At 47.3% G+C, this 17,818-nt stretch overlaps 1 protein-coding gene across 1 annotated transcript; it reads right to left on the bottom strand.

Annotated features, from left to right (window-relative positions):
• Positions 1-2,005: 2,005 nt before the first annotated feature.
• On the bottom strand, positions 2,006-9,345 carry SPAG5 (sperm associated antigen 5). Its single transcript, XM_066636454.1, has 12 exons — positions 9,340-9,345; positions 9,014-9,147; positions 8,366-8,531; positions 8,057-8,243; positions 6,974-7,054; positions 6,674-6,797; positions 5,737-5,848; positions 5,197-5,277; positions 4,689-4,829; positions 3,696-3,770; positions 3,465-3,545; positions 2,006-2,077 (listed from the first exon to the last, which is right to left on the bottom strand). The coding sequence occupies exons 1-12, from the start codon at positions 9,343-9,345 to the stop codon at positions 2,006-2,008; spliced, it is 1,260 nt and encodes a 419-aa protein (XP_066492551.1).
• Positions 9,346-17,818: the final 8,473 nt, after the last annotated feature.

Here is a 17,818-nt window from a genome sequence, read left to right as displayed (position 1 = left end):
CCTGCACACAAAAAATACAATTAAATTTGCAATAATTAGAGAATATTTGAGATTTATTGATAAGATTTCCAAGTTGCTGTTTTTGTTACCAGCTGTGGTCCATGGGGAACCATCTCCAAAGTGAGTGCCCCTCCCCCCCCAGGACTACCAGAGATAGCAGAGAATGGACTGCCCACAGCCACACCTGACACTGAGATCCTGCAGACCACTTCTCAGGGTCTCCCGGCCCACAGTTTGGGAACCAGTGTTGTAGGAAGACACCACACATAGACAAAGGATGGGAGGGAAGAGGGATGGGACTCACCGCTACCTGACCATTATGCTTTTGAGACAGGGCAGAGTGGTTATGAATTGATAAAAAGGGCCATTTCAAAATCTCATGCCAATGCTGCCCCCCTTGCCAGATGATGCGGCAGCCTCCCATTCTCTAGTGTTCTAGCTCAGCACTCCCCTCCATGTTTCTTCCCCCTTTCCCAACCCAGAGAGTGGGAGGAGCAGCAATGGAGGCAAACTGATGGACAGAAGTGGGCACCCACCCCCTCCAATGCTGGTTAAGGACCACTTCAGTTGGCCTGGCATATGAATTAGCCCTGAGCTACATCTTTCAGAAGGAAGGCTGTAGCCTTCCTAACAGGACACAGGGCTAACCACAAAGCCACACAAGACAATCAATTCACTGCAGGACTTTTTCATAAAGCATGACTCAACAGTGGAAATGGGTAGACCACTGCTAACAGGCCAGGGCCAAGACCATAACAGACCACATTAGAGCCAAGACAGGCTAACTAAGCATAAACTACAATAGTATTAAAAAGATACAGCTTTCAATTTTCTGATATCTACTTCCTTGCAAGTTTCTAGTCCCTATTGCTGCAAGCTATACATGAATGTGTGGGGAAGGTATAATGCCTATGGAAATGGGATGAGGCACAAGCTGTCAGAAAAGCTAGAGCTTGAGGAAAGGAGGCCTTTCAGGCTCTTGACATGTTCCTAGCCTCTCCATAATTCTGCTGCTGCTAGCATTACAAAATGAAAGATTCTGTAAATGGTTAGAGGTGGCAAAATTCAAGTTGCCCAGGACACAGGATGTTTGTTTTAGGAACTCTTCCAGGCAGATGGAGATCTCCACAGCACAAGTAGTAGAACACACTCTTTAATTCATAAATTTAAAAAAAGCAGGCTGTAGCTTGGGCCCTGTTTCTAACCACAGGGTGGGGGGAGGTGTCAAAAGACAGCCAGTCCTGCTACCCTTTCTTACCCTCATCCAGCAAGCCTGGCCCTGAAAAGCAGAGCACTCAAGTGGAATCTAAACTAGATGTCAAGCTAAGGGAATCTAGGCCACACTGGGGAGGGGGAAGGATCACGCCATCTGCCGGTCCCCAGTGAGAGAAGCTGGGTTATCTGTAACAGAGGACACTGAAGGGCAAGAGCAGGGTGGATTCCAGCACCTTCTTGGAGATAAATCAGGCTGAGAACTGGACCAGAACAGGCCCAAGGCAATGTGCATGCCACTGGGAGGGTGAGGAGGAACAGCACTGGGAGATGCAAAAGGAGGCCAGGCCCAAGAGGTAGATACTCTCCGGAGCAGACAGCCTGCTGAGTCATGGGCTACTGCCAGCTGTCAGGCTGCTCACAGGCACAAATTTTTCCTTTACTCCCATCTTCAACATGTGAAAATTAACACAGAGAAACGGGGGGGGGGGGGAGTGCAGCCTTCAAAGCCTGCCCTGCCAGCATCCAGCAGCATATGGTTCCCCACTGTGGATAAGCAAATGCGGGGAGAGAGGCTCACGTTGGTCTGATAAAGCAAGGTGATTCTTATGGTAGGGGAAAACAGATGCTTCACCCATTTCTAGAAGAGTCACTAGTTGCACGCAGGAGAAGGAAGACTTTGTCTATGTTACAAGGACACCACACAAGAGACCAATCCTTGCAGCAACACACACATTTTAATATATAAAACCTTTAATTGATATATACAGATCCTCCCCCCCCCCATTTGCCTTCAATAAAAAAACTCCAAGAAGTGGCGTATCTCAGGGGTGCTGGTCACATCAGCAGGCAAGCTGGAGAGCACCTGGAAGGCAGAAGGAAAGGGTAGTTAGAAGTACAGCAGCCCCCCTCACTTAAAAAAGGAAAGCAGGGAAATATTTTCTGCCATTACAGAAACCATCATCTTTGGAAAAAAGTTCAAAAGTTACTTTGAAAATGCAGAATTCTGTAATACCAACTCCAGCACTTGCTAAACACATATATGGCCCCACACAGCAAAGGGAGGGGAGAGAACAGGACCAGGTCTTTGGCCTGGAAGGATTATAATTTGCTACAACTATCTCTACCCTACACCAGAAAGGTCCAGGCTTGTGCTATGTTCACCGATGTGATAGGAGGTGCTTGAGAAGAACCTTCCACCAGTAGGTTTCAAGACTTTTAAGACTAGGACCCTGGGCAGCAAAATGGCAGATGCGTTTCAATGTAAGTAAGTGTAAAGTCATGCACATTGGGGCAAAGAATCAAAACTTTACATATAGGCTAATGGGTTCTGAGCTGTCTGTGACAGATCAGGAGAGAGATCTTGGGGTCCTCGTGGACAACTCAATGAAAGTGTCAACCCAATGCGTGGCAGCAGTGAAGAAGGCTAATTCCATGCTTGGGATCATTAGGAAAGGTATTGAGAATAAGACAGCTAATATTGTAATGCCGCAATACAAATCGATGGTTAGGCCACACCTGAAGTACTGCGTCCAGTTCTGGTCGCCACATCTCAAAAAGGATATAGTGGAAGTGGAAAAGGTGCAAAAGAGAGCAACCAAAATGATTACTGGGCTGGGGCACCTTCCCTATGAGGAAAGGCTAAAGCGTATGGGCTTCTTCAGTCTAGAAGAGAAGCGCCTGAGGGGGGACATGATTGAGACATACAAAATCATGCAGGGGATGGACACAGTGTATAGAGACACACTCTTTTCCCTCTCACATAACACCGGAACTAGGGGGCATTCATGAAAGTTGAGTGTTGGGAGAGTTATGACAGAAAGGAAGTATTTCTTTACCCAGTGTGTAATTAGTTTGTGGAACTCTTTGCCACAAGACGTAGTTATGGCATCTTGCCTGGATGCCTTCAAGAGGGGATTGGACAAATTTCTGGAGGAGAAGTTCCTTACGGGTTACAAGGCATAGTAGGTATGTGCAAGCTCTTGGTTTTAGAGGCAGGCTGCCTCTGATTGCCAGATGCAGAGGAGGGCACCAGACCACAGGTTGTGTCTGTTTTCTTGCGAGCTCCCTCGGGCATTTGGTGGGTTACTGTGAGATGCAGGAAGCTGGACTTTGGCCTGATCCAGCGGGGCTCTTCTTATGTTCTTAAGAGGACATGCTCCTGAAGGAGCTGTTGGGGGGCAGGGAGGAGACACTGAGCAGACCGACACACTGCAGCACTGAGCAGCCTGACACAGTGGACTTGAACTCACCTCCCTCACCTCCACCTCCGCCTTTCTGTGCTGCCTCAGCACCTGCTGGGTCTGGCGCAGTCGATCCTCCAAGCTCTTCACCTAGAAGACAGAAGTCAAAAGATAGCAGGAGGAAGAAGTGACCCAAGTGCCAGAGGCATGCAGGGTGTGCCACTCTGCTTACAAGATTAGATCAAGAGTGATAGAATGATTCCACCTCTTCCAGAAGGATCTTTTCTAGCATCGCCTCACCTGGCTCTGGTAGTTGGCTACGAGTTCTGCGTTTTCATTGCCCTTTGCAAGGAGGAGTTCCCTCAATTTCAACACCTAAGGGGCATAAAAGAGAGGGGGAGGTAGTGATGCTAACAGCCCAAGATGCCAAAAACAGGAGCAGGCAAGAGAGACATCATGCGAAAGGGGAAGTGGAAAGTTCATCTCTGTGTAAAGGGTCTCAGTGTGCAAATGCATTTCATAGTGTTAGACTGCACCCTGAAAAAGGCTTCCCTGGGGCAAACGGAACGCTCCATTCTGCTGGGGGGGCCTCCTTATTGTGCCTCTGAACTCCCTCAAATTGCATGTGGGCCAGCCACTTCTGCACAAAAATGTAGGCACAAAGCCTGCTGAGGTGTCTGACCCTGGAAGCAGCTGGCTAGCAAGATGTTTGGGGGAGATCAGTGGCACGGTACGGAAGCTTCCTGGCAGAAAAGAAAGTTCCGGTCACCTGGGAGACGGATTCAGCCATGTGCCAGATCCGGCCCACAGGACTAGTGTATGGAGTGCCCTACATTAGACCCAGACACCCTAGAACACAGGTCACCAAAGGAGAAAGTCAATTAGCTGCACGTTATCCTGACAAGTTATCTCGACAAGAAATACTTCACATAATGCATAGAATCATTTATCAAAATCAAAACCCCACAACCCTGTGGCTTCAAAAATCCAGTAGGATATTGATATACCCTATTCACCATGACCAGCCAGATCGCTTACCTAGCATCCTAGCCATGACCACCAATCAGAAACCTACCTGGGTACAGGGTGCTGGGAAGCACACACAAAGAAAGGCCACCCCCCTTAATGACACGCTTCTGAGATTCCAGAAGCAATTTTGGTGCATCTTGAAGTGCTAAGCTGGCTTTGACTCAGGTGGGTGTATCACCCCAAGAACCAAGAGCCCTGACAATGCAATGACCTTTCTGGATGAAATCCTAATAAGCAGCAGATCAGCCCTAGCCCAACACCTACCTCCTGCTGCAGCCAGATTTTCTCCTGGACATAGTCAACAGTGGACGGTTTTGTCCCTTTCAACTCTTCCCACAGTGCAAGGGCCTCCGTCTCTGCCTTCTGAAGGGCACGCTTTTGCTGGGCCACTTCCTCTTGCAGGTTCTAAGGAGGGGAGTGTGGTCAGAAGCAACACAAGAGAACTCTTCTTACAGAAGAAAGGTGGGATGCTGGAAGCCCAGCTTTTGGTAAACACCTCCCCCCCCCCCCATTACCAAGAAGGGAAGGAAAAAACCCGAAGGGGTAGGTAACCAAAGCTGCTAAGCCTGGCATCTCCTGGGCAGTGCTTGTGTGAGTGTCAAAAAGGTGCCAGGGCTCAGGTGTATTTGAGGCTACACCCTTCTCAGCAGGGTCAGATGCCAGTATGACAGGCAGCAATACACTTGCTATTCTTTTCACACAGACAGAGCTGCACACTAGCTTCAAAACAATGTGGAGGTTTAAGCCACTCCTCCCCACCCAGCCATCATACCGCAACTTCCCCACTCTGGTCCATCAGCAGCTGCAGCCTCTCATCCTGCTTCTGGAGGGCATCTTGCAGTTCTTTTTCATTCTGGGCAGAAAAGAAGAAAGCATTCAGAATAGCCTTTCTAGGCTCTGGCAGTCAGGCCACAGCTGCAGCAAGTGGTCACCCATCAGAAGAGGCCTGAAGAGGAACCCCCTCAATCTCCCCTTCACATATAAAGTTTGAATGCCACCTTTGGCTAAGACACAGGCAGGGATCATAGGAAATCCTTGCTAAGACACAGGCAGGGATCATAGGAAATCCTTGCAGCCCACCCTCATCATGCAAGCGCAAGACACAGAAATACCACATCCTTCTACCCTACAGGCAGATCCTGAATAATGAGCCCAAGTAGCTGCAGAGAGCCACATGGAAGGCATACGGACAAGGCAGCTCCCCCTATGCTGCAATGTTTCAGAAGCAGCTCCTAGATGCTCTGTGCCCAAGATCCACTGAGCCTTGTGCTCCCAACCCTACCAATCCCAGATCTTCCACTTTGCAACTCACCTGGATACGGACACGCAGAGCCTTGCTTAGCTTGGCAATATTGACATCATGGGAATCCAGTTCGGCCTGCAGTTGCAACCTCTGGCTTTCCAGCAGGTGCTCAAGTCGCAGGCTGTGGAATGGTAGAGACACAGAATGCTGAGCCAAGATCCCATCACAAGGAGGATAGGAAACATGCTAGATTTCAACTTAGGCCCCCTGGTTAGTTTCTAGGAACCAGGGACCCTAGAAAAAACCACTTTGAGCATTCTCAAAGGTACACATTTTGAGCCTGTTAAAAGTGCTCAAGTATAGAAGCCTAAAAGAATCCCCCCCCCCCCGGAGAATGCAGGGGGCAACTGTGCCACTTTGAAGTTACTGTGGAGGTATCATCCTCCTCGCAGAAGGTAAGTTGTAGGAGAGTGGTAGGAGGGAAGGGGAATGTGATTCAAGAGCAGCAGCATCTCCCAGATATATACTGTAGAGCATAGCCAATGACACAGGCCTTGAGGTGGTAATGCAAGCACAACCATGGAACAGTGCAGTGGCTCGACTGCTTCATAACGGGTCTACAGTGCACATTTCATCTTTTTTGGGTTTCCTTTTTTGTTCTGTTTTAGCTGATTTTGATTATCTTACTTGTTATACATTGTACATTTTATTATGGACCTTTGTAAGCCACCCTGGGCATTTGCTTTGGCATGGGAAAGGAGGGATATAAGTTTTTCAAACAAACAGTGCATACCATTTTCCCATCACTTGGGGTCAGCAGCCATTGCCTTTTTGCTGATGGACCAAACAGCAGCAACAAACTCACCATTTGCTGCCACAGTGCTTCAGGCACAAGAAGTGTAGCACAGCCAATGCTGAGAAGCCAAGAGAATCAAGCTCTGTGCTGCTGGCCACTGCCTTGCCAGAAGCACGTCAACCCAACATCTGAGCCCAGAACACCACTCACTTTTCAGCCTGCAGATCTTGAACTTCTTCTTGTTTGGCCTTCTGATGTTGGCAGATCAGAACATGGAGCTGGGCTGCAGCTTCCTGCAGCTCCAGGAGGGAGTCTGCCAGGCTCTCTTCCACCTCTACAGAGGGACAGGGAGATCATGGAGTGGTACGGACTGCAATCCAGCTGCCTCTCTAAGTGCAGGAATGTGGCACATGAGAGAAGCTGGTCTTCACTGGAGTGCCACCCTGTTCCCTCCCCCAAATCCTAACAGGTCCAGGGCAAGGGGAGAACATTCCAGTCTGCTGCTAGTACCGGCTGGTGTTGGAGGAATGGCTGGAGTGGCTTTTGTAAAGGCGCTGCTGTCGCTGCGGAGGCTGGTGGGGGTTTCCACATCTGTAAGAGAACAAAGGTAGGATGGTCTGAAGAATGCACCCGGAAAGCCATAGGAAGGGAGGTGGGATCACGACTGGTTCTCCCTAGGGATACCAACCAGGAGGGCAGAGAAGCAGCAACATTCCTCATCATTTTGCAGAATTTTGATCTTGGTGTCCTGAAGATACACCCTTCCCCAACAGCCCCACAAGGTTACTTTTACAGATGACAAAACTTGAACAGCACTCCAGCATCTTTCCCTAAATCTGTACAGTTAGCCCAGGAATCCCACCTCTCAGCTCATCATCACTTGTCCAGTGGAGGACTCTTGTTACATAGTATGGTGCTTTACAAAAGTGAAAGTTCTCTGTCCATGCAGCTTACAATCCAAGTGTTGGCAAAGGAGGAAAGAAGACGACTATAGGTGAAAGGGAGAAGCTAGAACAAGGGATGGATGCAAGTAGCTATACTTACTAAAGCTTTGTTGAATAAGAGGAGCAGGCCCCAGGCTTCATGGAAAGAAAGGGGGGCGCCTTGAAGGCTCTTTTGTTAACTTATGGATTCTACTCAGTGGTTTCCAAACTGTGGGCTAGAACCCACTGATGAATCACAACCTGATTTTTGATGGGCCGCCAAAGGGTGATGGAAAGATCAGATAACTAATTGCCTCCAAAGTTGGTTCTGGTGCTAAAAAGTTTAGAAACCCACTAATGAGTCATCATTTCACATTTACTTTTAAAAAAAAGGTAGAGACTAAGACCAGTGAGTTTAAAGACAAATAAGGTCAGCATGGCAACTATGGGACAAGCTGAAGAAAGCACCCACGACCAGGCTGCATCAGAGTCACGTTGCACCCCCTCCGCAAGCATTCAATAAAGCAGTAACGGGGCGGGGGGAGGCCTCCATCTGCAGGCCAAAGAGCAGCTGCAAGTTGCTGCTCCAACTAGGAGCAGTGGAGGCCCATTGTTCGTGACCAATGGCCCTGGAATTAAAAGGAGTGAAATGGAAGACTTTGTGCCCCACCTTTCTCTGCTGCAGCCTGGAGGATGCTGTCGACCAAAGAGGCCCCCAAGCGATGTGGGGTCTGCCATGCAGGAGTGTAGGCCGCCAAGCGATGTGGGGTCTGCCATGCAGGAGTGTAGGCCCCCAAGCGATGTGGGGTCTGCCATGCAGGAGTGCAAGGCCTGCTCCTCTGAGGCACATCCATCACCTGCAACAAAGGGAGAGGAGACAGGTGGTGCCAGGGTAGCTGCTGCAAGGGTCAAGGCAGCCCTTTGGGTCTGGGAAAAGAGGGCAGCTGCAGCCAGCCGAGAGGCTCCTCCCAGCTCCTACCTTGCCTTGCAGCGCTGCCTTAAGGATGTCTGCCATTTCTAGGAATTGTGCCTGGACGGCCCTGATCTCCAGCAAGGTCTTGTAGAATTTTGCCATGCTGACTTCAGCGCTCTGCAACTCTGCTTTTGTGCTGGCCAACTCCTTGACAACAACTTCCTGCTCCTGCCTTTAGGGGAGAGAAATCTCACAACAGAGTGCTCTTCACTGGCACAGACCAAAAGGTAGGACTCCAGCTAAGACGGAGGGATGGCAGTGAGAAGACCCAAGAAGCCTGAAGGCTTCTACCTAGCCCCATTTAACCCTGCCCAAGAGACTAGGTGACACTGCAGAGTTCTTTTTATGAGCTTAAGTGAGATTTTGATTGGGGAGACCCAAGTGCAAATCTGTTCAGTTATGAATCCAATTGGGTGGTCTTCATTACTCAATGCTGGGAAAGACACGAGAATGCAACAGTTTGTTGCCTTCTGTACCCCCAACCTGATGGCAGAAAACAGATCCTAAGGCCCCTCTAGCCCAGCACCCTATGACAGCAGGGCAATTCCTGTGGCTTATTTTGCACGCCAAGAGTTGCATTCCCACACTGCTTCAGGCAGTATTCTGCCAGAGGACAAAAAGAGCCAACATTAGCTGCAAGAGGAGGCTACTTACTGGAGCTTCTTGTAGTTGTCCTTGAGATCTTCCAGGTGGGTGCTGCGCTCACGCAGAGTTGAAAGGGTGGCCTTCAACTCCTCCTCTGTCTCTGTGAGTTGATACCTGACAACTTGACTCTCTTGTTCCATAAACTGTGGGGAGGAAGAGGGGAAAAAACATGGGTGGGAATCTGAGTGATATTAGCTCTTTTTGTTTCCTCAGAACCTCTCAAATACACCCCCCAAATATTTGACATGTTTTAGGAGGAAGGGCAGCTCTCCCTCCCACCACCCCACAGGCCATTTTTCTTTTGGGACACACTTATTGACACTGCACTCCCTCACCCCCATACCTCTCGGCAGTCCAATGCTTCACGTAGATCTCGCTGCATCTTCTCCCATTCTTGTTCCTTCTCCCGAGACAACCTAAAAAAAAACAAATGAATGGTTATGAGAGCAAGTTCTGTGCTCTCAAGAGTAAGGTTGCTTGGGACAAATGTGGGATAAATTCCCAAGTACACACAACCATACTCTGAGCTTAGGCCAAAATTTTTCAGCCTGTGCCAGGAAAGGTTGTATTAACCTGGTCTTAAAAACCATTTGCCAGGACAAAACAGCAGAACATAAGTACATTCCACCCCTGAGCAGCTGCAGTGTTCGGTTCCCTCATCATAGTTTTCAGAAAGACTTGTTCCCCTCCCATCTCTTCTTTTGCCTGCAAATCAAGCCCAACCTATTGAGAATGAACCCTATTCAGTTTCCTAATTTCTGCATCAAATGTATTATCGTGATCAGCATTTCTGTAACTTTTAGTTTGACACTTTGCAAGTATGCATTATCTTGGTGCTGCAGCCCTATGAGACAAAGACTTATACTGCAGTTGGAACTGAAAGGGAGCACTTGCCCAAGGCAACTAGTGAGTCAACAGCAGAGAAGAGACTCACATGGAGACAGTGCTATTTGCAGCTCAGCCTATACCACCAACGCTCAAATTGGCTTCTGTTTCATATGTTTTTGGGAGCCTTAATACAGACATATTCAAGTTCACAATATACAGGTGTCCCCTGCTCATTTGACCAATTGGGGCCCAGAGAAGTGGTGAAAAGCTGAAATGGTTGAGAAGTGGAACCTGGTTTTTTTTAGTTTACAAATGTTGCTTCCAATGCTTTTTTAGCTAGCAAATTGCAAATGCCTTTATCTTGCAAGTTCCCTCTTTCACACAATGATTTCTGCAAATGGATTCTCATTAATGCCTTCAAGGATGGGAACAGACCAGGAGCTAAAATTGGCACTCTCTCTCACACGTACACACACAGTTTGAATCACCATGCCATAAGCAAATCAGCACAGGGAAGGGCAATTTTAGCCTTCAGAACAGCAGAGAGGTTGAAAGAGGGGAGCATGCGTTGAATAAATGGCTTCTGGTATAACTGAAATGTTGAAAGAGTGGATTGTCAAAAAACGAACTGTCAGAAAGCAGGGGATACCTGTATGGTGTCTTATTTTTATTTGTTGGTGTGTTTTTTAAAGGAAACCCCAGAATAGACAGTAAGCATTAAGGCTGCAATCCTGTTCACAGACGTACCTGGCAACGTCCCATTGAATTCAGGGGACTTCTGAGCAGGCATGCTTAGAATTGTGCTGCAAGAGACTCACCCTGTCATTTCCTCCAGACTCTTCTCCTTTTCTGCCAGGCACTGGGACAGAATCTCTCTTTCCTGTTGAAGTCGCTCCTGCTCATCCTCTGCAGCGCCTGCCCTCAGCAGCAGGGCCTCCAATTCTACAGCAGGGGCACAGTCAAAATATAAAATCTAAAGTCTGCACAGTCTGTGGAGATCCCTCCACTACCAATTCAAAATTAGTTTTTAAAAAGTCATTCCCCCTCCCTAGGAGTATCCTGCGAATTGTTCTTTGAGGAAGCCATCTCTCAGAAGCTTCATCAATCTGCAGGTCACAGGATGCTATGGGGAAAAAAAAAAAAGCTATGGCAGTTGCAAGAGTTTTGTACCAGTTTGTGTTTGCAGTATGCCCCAAGACCATACTGGACTCCATCAAGGACTTAGCATCAAGGACTCCATCGACAACATACAATTCACACAGGGGAAAACAACTGCAACAGCTCTGGGGGAGGTGGGAGCAAGCACTGGAAAAGTCTCAGACTTAAACCTGAAGTGCAAGAGGAAGTGCAAGTGAGCTCTAACACAGCTGCCACTTTTCAAGCTGCTGTATATGCATTCCAAGTTACTTCCATTTGTGGGCAGAGCTTTGGAGAAAGGCACAAAAGCAGTCATGTAAGAGTCTACTGGTGACCAACACCACACAGCTTCTCTTCTGCCCCTCAGGCCCCCACTTGCAATGGGTGGGGATGGGAGGAAGAACTATGCAAATCTTGCTGAAGACTTGGAAGCAAATGCTTTCTACTCTAGTCCAGCTCAATAGAGAAAGGATTGAGTTACTCAATTCATTTCTGAACAGCCAGCTTTTATTATGCGAGAATGCCTTGCATAAAGCAATCCAGCACATCCAGTCTTTCAAGAGTTTAGGGCAAAACTTGGTATAATGATCTGCATTTTTTAAAATTCTCAACTCAAAACACCCATTTATTTCATTTATTTATTTTGTTTAAGGAAGGTTAACAAAATAAATGAAAGTTAGCCATCAAAAGCACTGCAATTGCCTTTCATTAAATTTCATTGGAGTAATTCACCTTTTCGTAGGTAAGCATTTGCTTCTGTCAGCTGATTCACCAGGCCCAGTGCTTCCACCAGTTCCACAGTACTGGCCTCCAGCTTATCACAGACCTACAGAGATTAACAAAAACAAGGGAAAGAAGGTGTCAGGTATGCTCTTCTTCCATAACTGCTGCACAGTCATAGGGTCTGGCATATGTTCCAATATCCAGCAGCCTGAGGTTGCCTCTGCACTTTCTGATACAGAAATCAAGTTTCTAGTTCTGATGCTACAGGGGTCCAAGCAAGTTTCCGGTAAAGCCTCAGAAACTGCTGGGGGAGGGGCGTCAATCAGGACAGAATTTCTTGTCATCATGCTGCATTGATCCCATGACAAAGCAGAAACAGAAAGTGGTCAAATATATATTTGACATAATTTATATGATGGAAGTTGCAGAATGTAGCATTTCATGGGATAGAATCTTCACCCCACCCCAGGGCATGTGCAGCCCAGGCCATAGGATATCCACAAGTGCAAGTTCAGGAGTCTCCCACTCTGATTTGCCACAGGAAGTAGAGCTTGCCTCTTTGTGTTGTGCACGCTCATGCCTGGCAGCTTTCACCTCCTCCTGCATTCCTTTTACTGTGGCCCGGCATCTGGTCAGCATCTTTATCCAAGTCTCATACTGTGGAGAGAACCCAAGAGTGATCCCATTAGGCAAAGTGGACTTGGCTAAGGAAAGGCAGAGACTGCAAGCAGGTACTACTGCAAGATAATCAAGGGATTGGTCTTCACTCTATGTATATTTATGGTGCCATAAAAACACTCACATCAAGCCGCATTTGGGCCCAGTCCTCCTGCATGGCTGTTGCGAGATGATCCCCTTCCTCCACATATTTGCTGTACCCTCTAGAGAGATCAACCTGCAGAACAGATGGGGTGAAGTATGAGTGAGATTCACATTCCAGGGAGTGCCAGAGTGATGCGCTTCATCCAGAGCAAACCGGTCTCTAGGGTGGGAGCAGGGAGAGGAAGATGGGCTGGGGAAGAAGGTAGGGCAAGATCTGGCAACCTGAACCTTTCTCCTACTCTTAGTCTTTTTATATCCACATTATAGCAAGAAAACACAAATTCTACAAGCTATATTATGTACATTTGTAACCATTTTGCAGAATCTCTACTGATTTTCCTTCATGTGGGAGCAGCGAAGAGCTCTGTGGGACCCTGAAGCTTCATTTCTGCCCCCACCCCCTGCATTGGAGCTCTTATTCAGCTGTCCCTTGGCTACCTGAGATTGTTGGGAGGCAGTTTTTGGATGAAACCTTCTCATTTTGATAGCCCTTTGGCTTGGTTGAGGTATGAATAGTATCATTGACTCCCTGCTGTGATAGCCTTCTCACATTTGATAAGGGATGTTCTTATATCCATACATTCCAGCCCACTCTTAGGTCTTCTGAGGGGGCTCTCCTTCAAGCACTGCCTTTATCCCAAGTTAGAGGGATGGCAGCACAGGTGCAACCTTCTCTTTTGTAGCACAACTACGGAATTTCCCAACAGGGGAACTAAGAACTGCCCCCTCCCTCATGGTCGTCTGGCAAGGGTTCAAAACAGTTTGGTTCTAAACTTGTGTTTGGGTGATGTGTTATTCATCTGCCCCCCCCCCCCACTGTAGCAGTCTTTTAGACATAAATAGTTGCCCTCCAATTGATTGTGCTCCCCTTTTATGATTTTACTTATTTTTTTATACTGTGTATATTAATCTGAATTGTAAGCCGCCTTGTGCATTTACTCCGGCATAGGAAAGGCGGGATAAAAACCTTTTAAATAAATAAAAACACACCTCTCTATCGTTCTCATTTTCCCCCCAACTTGTTCTAAATTGTTGCCAGGGTGGTTTGCACACTTCCTTAAAACAGAACTGTGGGCCTTGTCTTAAGATAATTTTGAAATGAAAGTAGCAGTCCTTAGGAAGTTGAATTCAGCACCAAATGCCAGGATTGACTATACCACAGAGGACATCTGCTGGCTAACGCATGGTCAGATTTGGCAGGAAATCCCCTCCCCAGCAAAACCAAAGCCAACTCTTCGGAGGGGGCATGCTGGCTCCCTCCAGCCCAAGGTCTAACTCAAATTGCCCCCTTTTTTCACCTGGTGGTCATGTGCTTCCTCCAATAGGGCTCGGAGATGTTGCTGAGACTCTGAACTCTGTTTCAGGTCCTTGATCTGGGCTCCAGCAAGCTTGCGGAATGACTCCAGAACCAGGAATGCCTGCAAGAAGAGGGAAGAAAAGGTGGAAGGGGAAACAGGAAACCAGTGAGAACTCTGAAAGTCACCACATGCCAGGCAGATATCAGACAGTATCAAAAGCCTCCATTGCCATAGGCACAGCAGCAACACTATCCACATAGGAGAGCTCTGGGCTTAGGTTGCAGTCCTGTAGAGTGGAGCCTTGGGGGATCCATTCCAGGGACCCCACCACACACACACAGATAATGAAATTTGCGGGGGGGGGCAGCCAACTGTAAGACCTCCCCGTGTCTCAGAACACCTCTCGTCACGACTGGAAGGCACTCCTGTTTGCATCCGGGAGTCATCAGGAAGATATGGTGGGAGAGCACCTCATCCGGATGCAGCCCATCTGGCACAAGCACAGACTGATTTATTTTAATTTGACCTCTACCAAACACACTCAAGGAGAATGCTATATATTTAAAGATGATCAATACAAAACCATGGGTAAGTAGAGCATCTCATCAAAATCACAGACATAAGGAATAAAAAAATCAAGGAAGGCCAATAGACAAGTTTGCCTAAATGCTACTTGGCATGTGCATGGCACTTTCCATAAAGACAACAACAAGATAATACAACAGCTCCTGTGAAGAAAGAATGGTCCCTCATATTGCAGCTGAAGCTGGGAGGGAACAATGTGCCTGAGGCCACCCAGGGAGAACTCACTGCAGAGGCAAGATTCAAACCAGGGAACCATTCTTAGCCCCTGTACTATGACAACTTGTTTAAAAGGCAGTAGGATACACCCAGGTAAAATGCTCCTCACTGAGCAGGGAGTTCCACCTTCTAGGTGCTGAACAAGCCAGAGTGGCTTACGATCATTTCTTAACTGGATACTGAATATGTACTATGTTGTACAGTTGCTAAGCTTCAGTTTTCAGGAACAAGTGGGGTGCAGAAAGAGATAGGAGTGGAGTTCAACCTCTTACCGTTTCCTTGTCCTGCAGGGCCTTCTCCAGTCTGGTCTTCATGTCCTCTTGGTCTTGGCATGATTTCTGGACCTTGCTCTGGCATCGAGATAGGAGGCCTTTCATCTGCTCTTGCTAGAGAGAGATGGGAAGAAAAAGATTGAATCTCTTCTCGTCAGGCACAACCCAGTCCAGACAAGGCAGAGATCAAATGTGTGTGAAAGGGAGAAAAACAAGACCGACAGGGAACGTCTTAATCATGCCTTCCACCCCCAGAAGTCTCAAAACTGAGGCTTGCTTGACGTAACCATCCCACAAGCATCTGCCAAGAAGCTGCCCAGATACTTGTGCACTCCAAGTGACTGTTCTCACCTGTTGGTTGATGGCTGTCCTGTCTTCCTGGAGGTGCAAGAAGGCAGTATCTATGATGTCCTGGAACTTCTTAGAATCAGATGACCACTCCTTCTGTGGAAGGAGAGGGACAGCCTGATCAACATGCAAACTTGCTAGCTTACAAGCTATCCACCACAGTTGGAATCTCTATTACTAACCCCACCTCCTCAAGCAGAGCACCTCAAGAAGCTAAAGGATGCCAAATCAGACATAATAGGAAGTGCTGGATCAATGGTTTAATGGATGGGAGGTGTGTCAATGCCAAAAAAGATCTGTTAAATCCAAATGCAGTAAAGTCAATGGAGACACACATGTGCAAAACAGATACAATTAGTTTTTAATGGAGCAGAAAATGACAGTTCCAAAGTCTGTTAAATCAAAGTCCATTAAATCAAGAGTCTGCTTGTTGAAATCTAAAACCAGGGTAACAATGTAGGAAGACAGGCTAAAATTTAAGTCAAAATGTACACAAAGAAGACCACAATTGTAGATCAGTCCAGACTTTAATTTAAGTCCAGACTAGGGAATTCTAATTTCAGCTCTTAAAAAAAAAAATACTCAGCATCCTAAAAGCAGAGTTAAGAATTCTGAACATTTGGAAACATTGAGGATCTCAACTGTCCAAGTTTTGTGACCAATCGTAGTCTTGGATCCAGTTCTTGGTTTTGAATTTAGTTCTCATGTGACTCTTCAGACTAATATTACCAAGTCTGAACGTAAATCAGATGTCTGGGCTAACTGTAGTAAACAAATCATCTGATTTGAAGTTCTGGGTCTATTCAGAAAAATGCCGGGCACCTTTGTTCACAGCTAGCCTCAATTAAACATAATTGGCTACAACAGGACATGAGATAAAGAGACTGCAAGACAGCCAAGAGCAATCTGAGGACGACTGGAATGGAGACAGTTGGCTGTGACCACCCAGGAAGAGATTTTGATGTCAAGGAAAACAGTTCACCAGAAATATTAATTCAGCAGAGAGGTAAGTGGGGGCATGGGGGGGAGGAGAGCGGAGGGCAGGGAGGAGGTGTTACGGGGAGGTGGGGAGAGGGCAGGAGGAAGTGGGACCAGTGGAGCAACACTCCACTGGATCCAAAGCCTCCGCATCAGGCTCACCACCCAATGTGGGGCATTTGATTCACCACCCAATGTGGGGCATTTGATTCACAATCGAGTAGCCTCATTGCAGGGCTACTCCGTTTACCCAGGGGAAGGGGACAAAAGTCCCCTTCTCGCGAGAAGCTGGCAGTGGCTGCCCAAAGCATGCAGGATGCTGCAGCAGCCATTTTTGGCGCCACCATAGCTATGCGCCCCAGGCGGCTCAGGATTGGGTTGCCCAATAGGAATAGAAAATTCAGCTGCCAGAATCACAAAGCTTTTGTGTAAATGGATGGTGCAGACACATTAGTAATTCTATACACAGTTCTGCTTATCCCATCTAAAAATAGTAGTATATATTTCCCCATTAAAATGTCCATCCTGCCTTTCCTAGCCACATGGGAAACCTCAAAGCAGCTTATGTAACTCATATACACAAAAGGTGTGTCCAGTTTTGGGTTCTGCATTGCAAGGAGGATATAGACAAAGCCTTAGAAATGGCTTCAAAATAAGGAGAATGAAGATGGTTGAGGGTCTAGAAAGCAAGACCTATGTAAGCAAAGGTGGAAGGAACTAGATATATTCTGCTGGGGTAAGGAAGAGAGAAACTCAACAGCACACTTCAAATACAGGAAGGAATGTCATGTCAAAGGCAGCCATGCCCATAGTCATGCAGGGCATTAGCAGTGCACAAAGCACCTGAAAAATGCAGCATCAAGACATCGCAACCAAGAGCCAGCCCTTCACAATCACAGCAAGGATAGGGGAGTGGGCAAGCAAAGTTTAGGCCAACTACTAGGGCCACTCAATGTTTGTCAGCCCCTGAAATGGGTGGAAGATGGAGAAACTTCCTTATGAGCAGAGGTGTTTTGAGGATTTGTGTTTAGGAGGAAGAAAAGCAGTCTAGTAAGAGGAGTGGGGTGGTAGGAGGCATGATAGTTTATAGAATTATGAATAGGGGGAAAAGTAGATAGAAATATTTCTTCTAAGACTAGAGCTTGTGTCAACCAATGGAATATCAGCGATAAGGGTAACACAAGGAGGTACACAACACACAATTAGCTTGGGGATAGGACACAGCATATGCTTTGCCTATAGAAGGTCCCAGGTTCAATCCTTGGCATCTCCACAAAAGACCCCTGCCTGAAACCCTTACTCTAGCATCCCACCAGGTCCTGCAGGACAACAGACCCACACAGCCCTTTGAGACTCTCTCTCTCTCTCATTCCTTAGCCCTGAGAATCTCTCTGCTGTTCATATAGACCCAGTGTGTTTCCAAGGATGCTACACATGCACACCAGAGGGAAGAAATGATTGCTGCCAAGTGGGAAAGGAGGACGACAGAAAGGAAGCAAACTGGCATAGAATCCTGCATAACACTGCCAACAGCTTGGAGATCACAAGGGCCTCAAAATATCATAAAAGACTAGGGAAGGAGGGTGAGCCCAGGTCTACCCTTCAGG

The sequence above is a fragment of the Tiliqua scincoides genome, chromosome 8, assembly GCF_035046505.1.
Source record: "Tiliqua scincoides isolate rTilSci1 chromosome 8, rTilSci1.hap2, whole genome shotgun sequence".
NCBI lineage: Eukaryota > Metazoa > Chordata > Lepidosauria > Squamata > Scincidae > Tiliqua > Tiliqua scincoides.
This window is presented reverse-complemented; position numbering and strand designations above follow the sequence as displayed.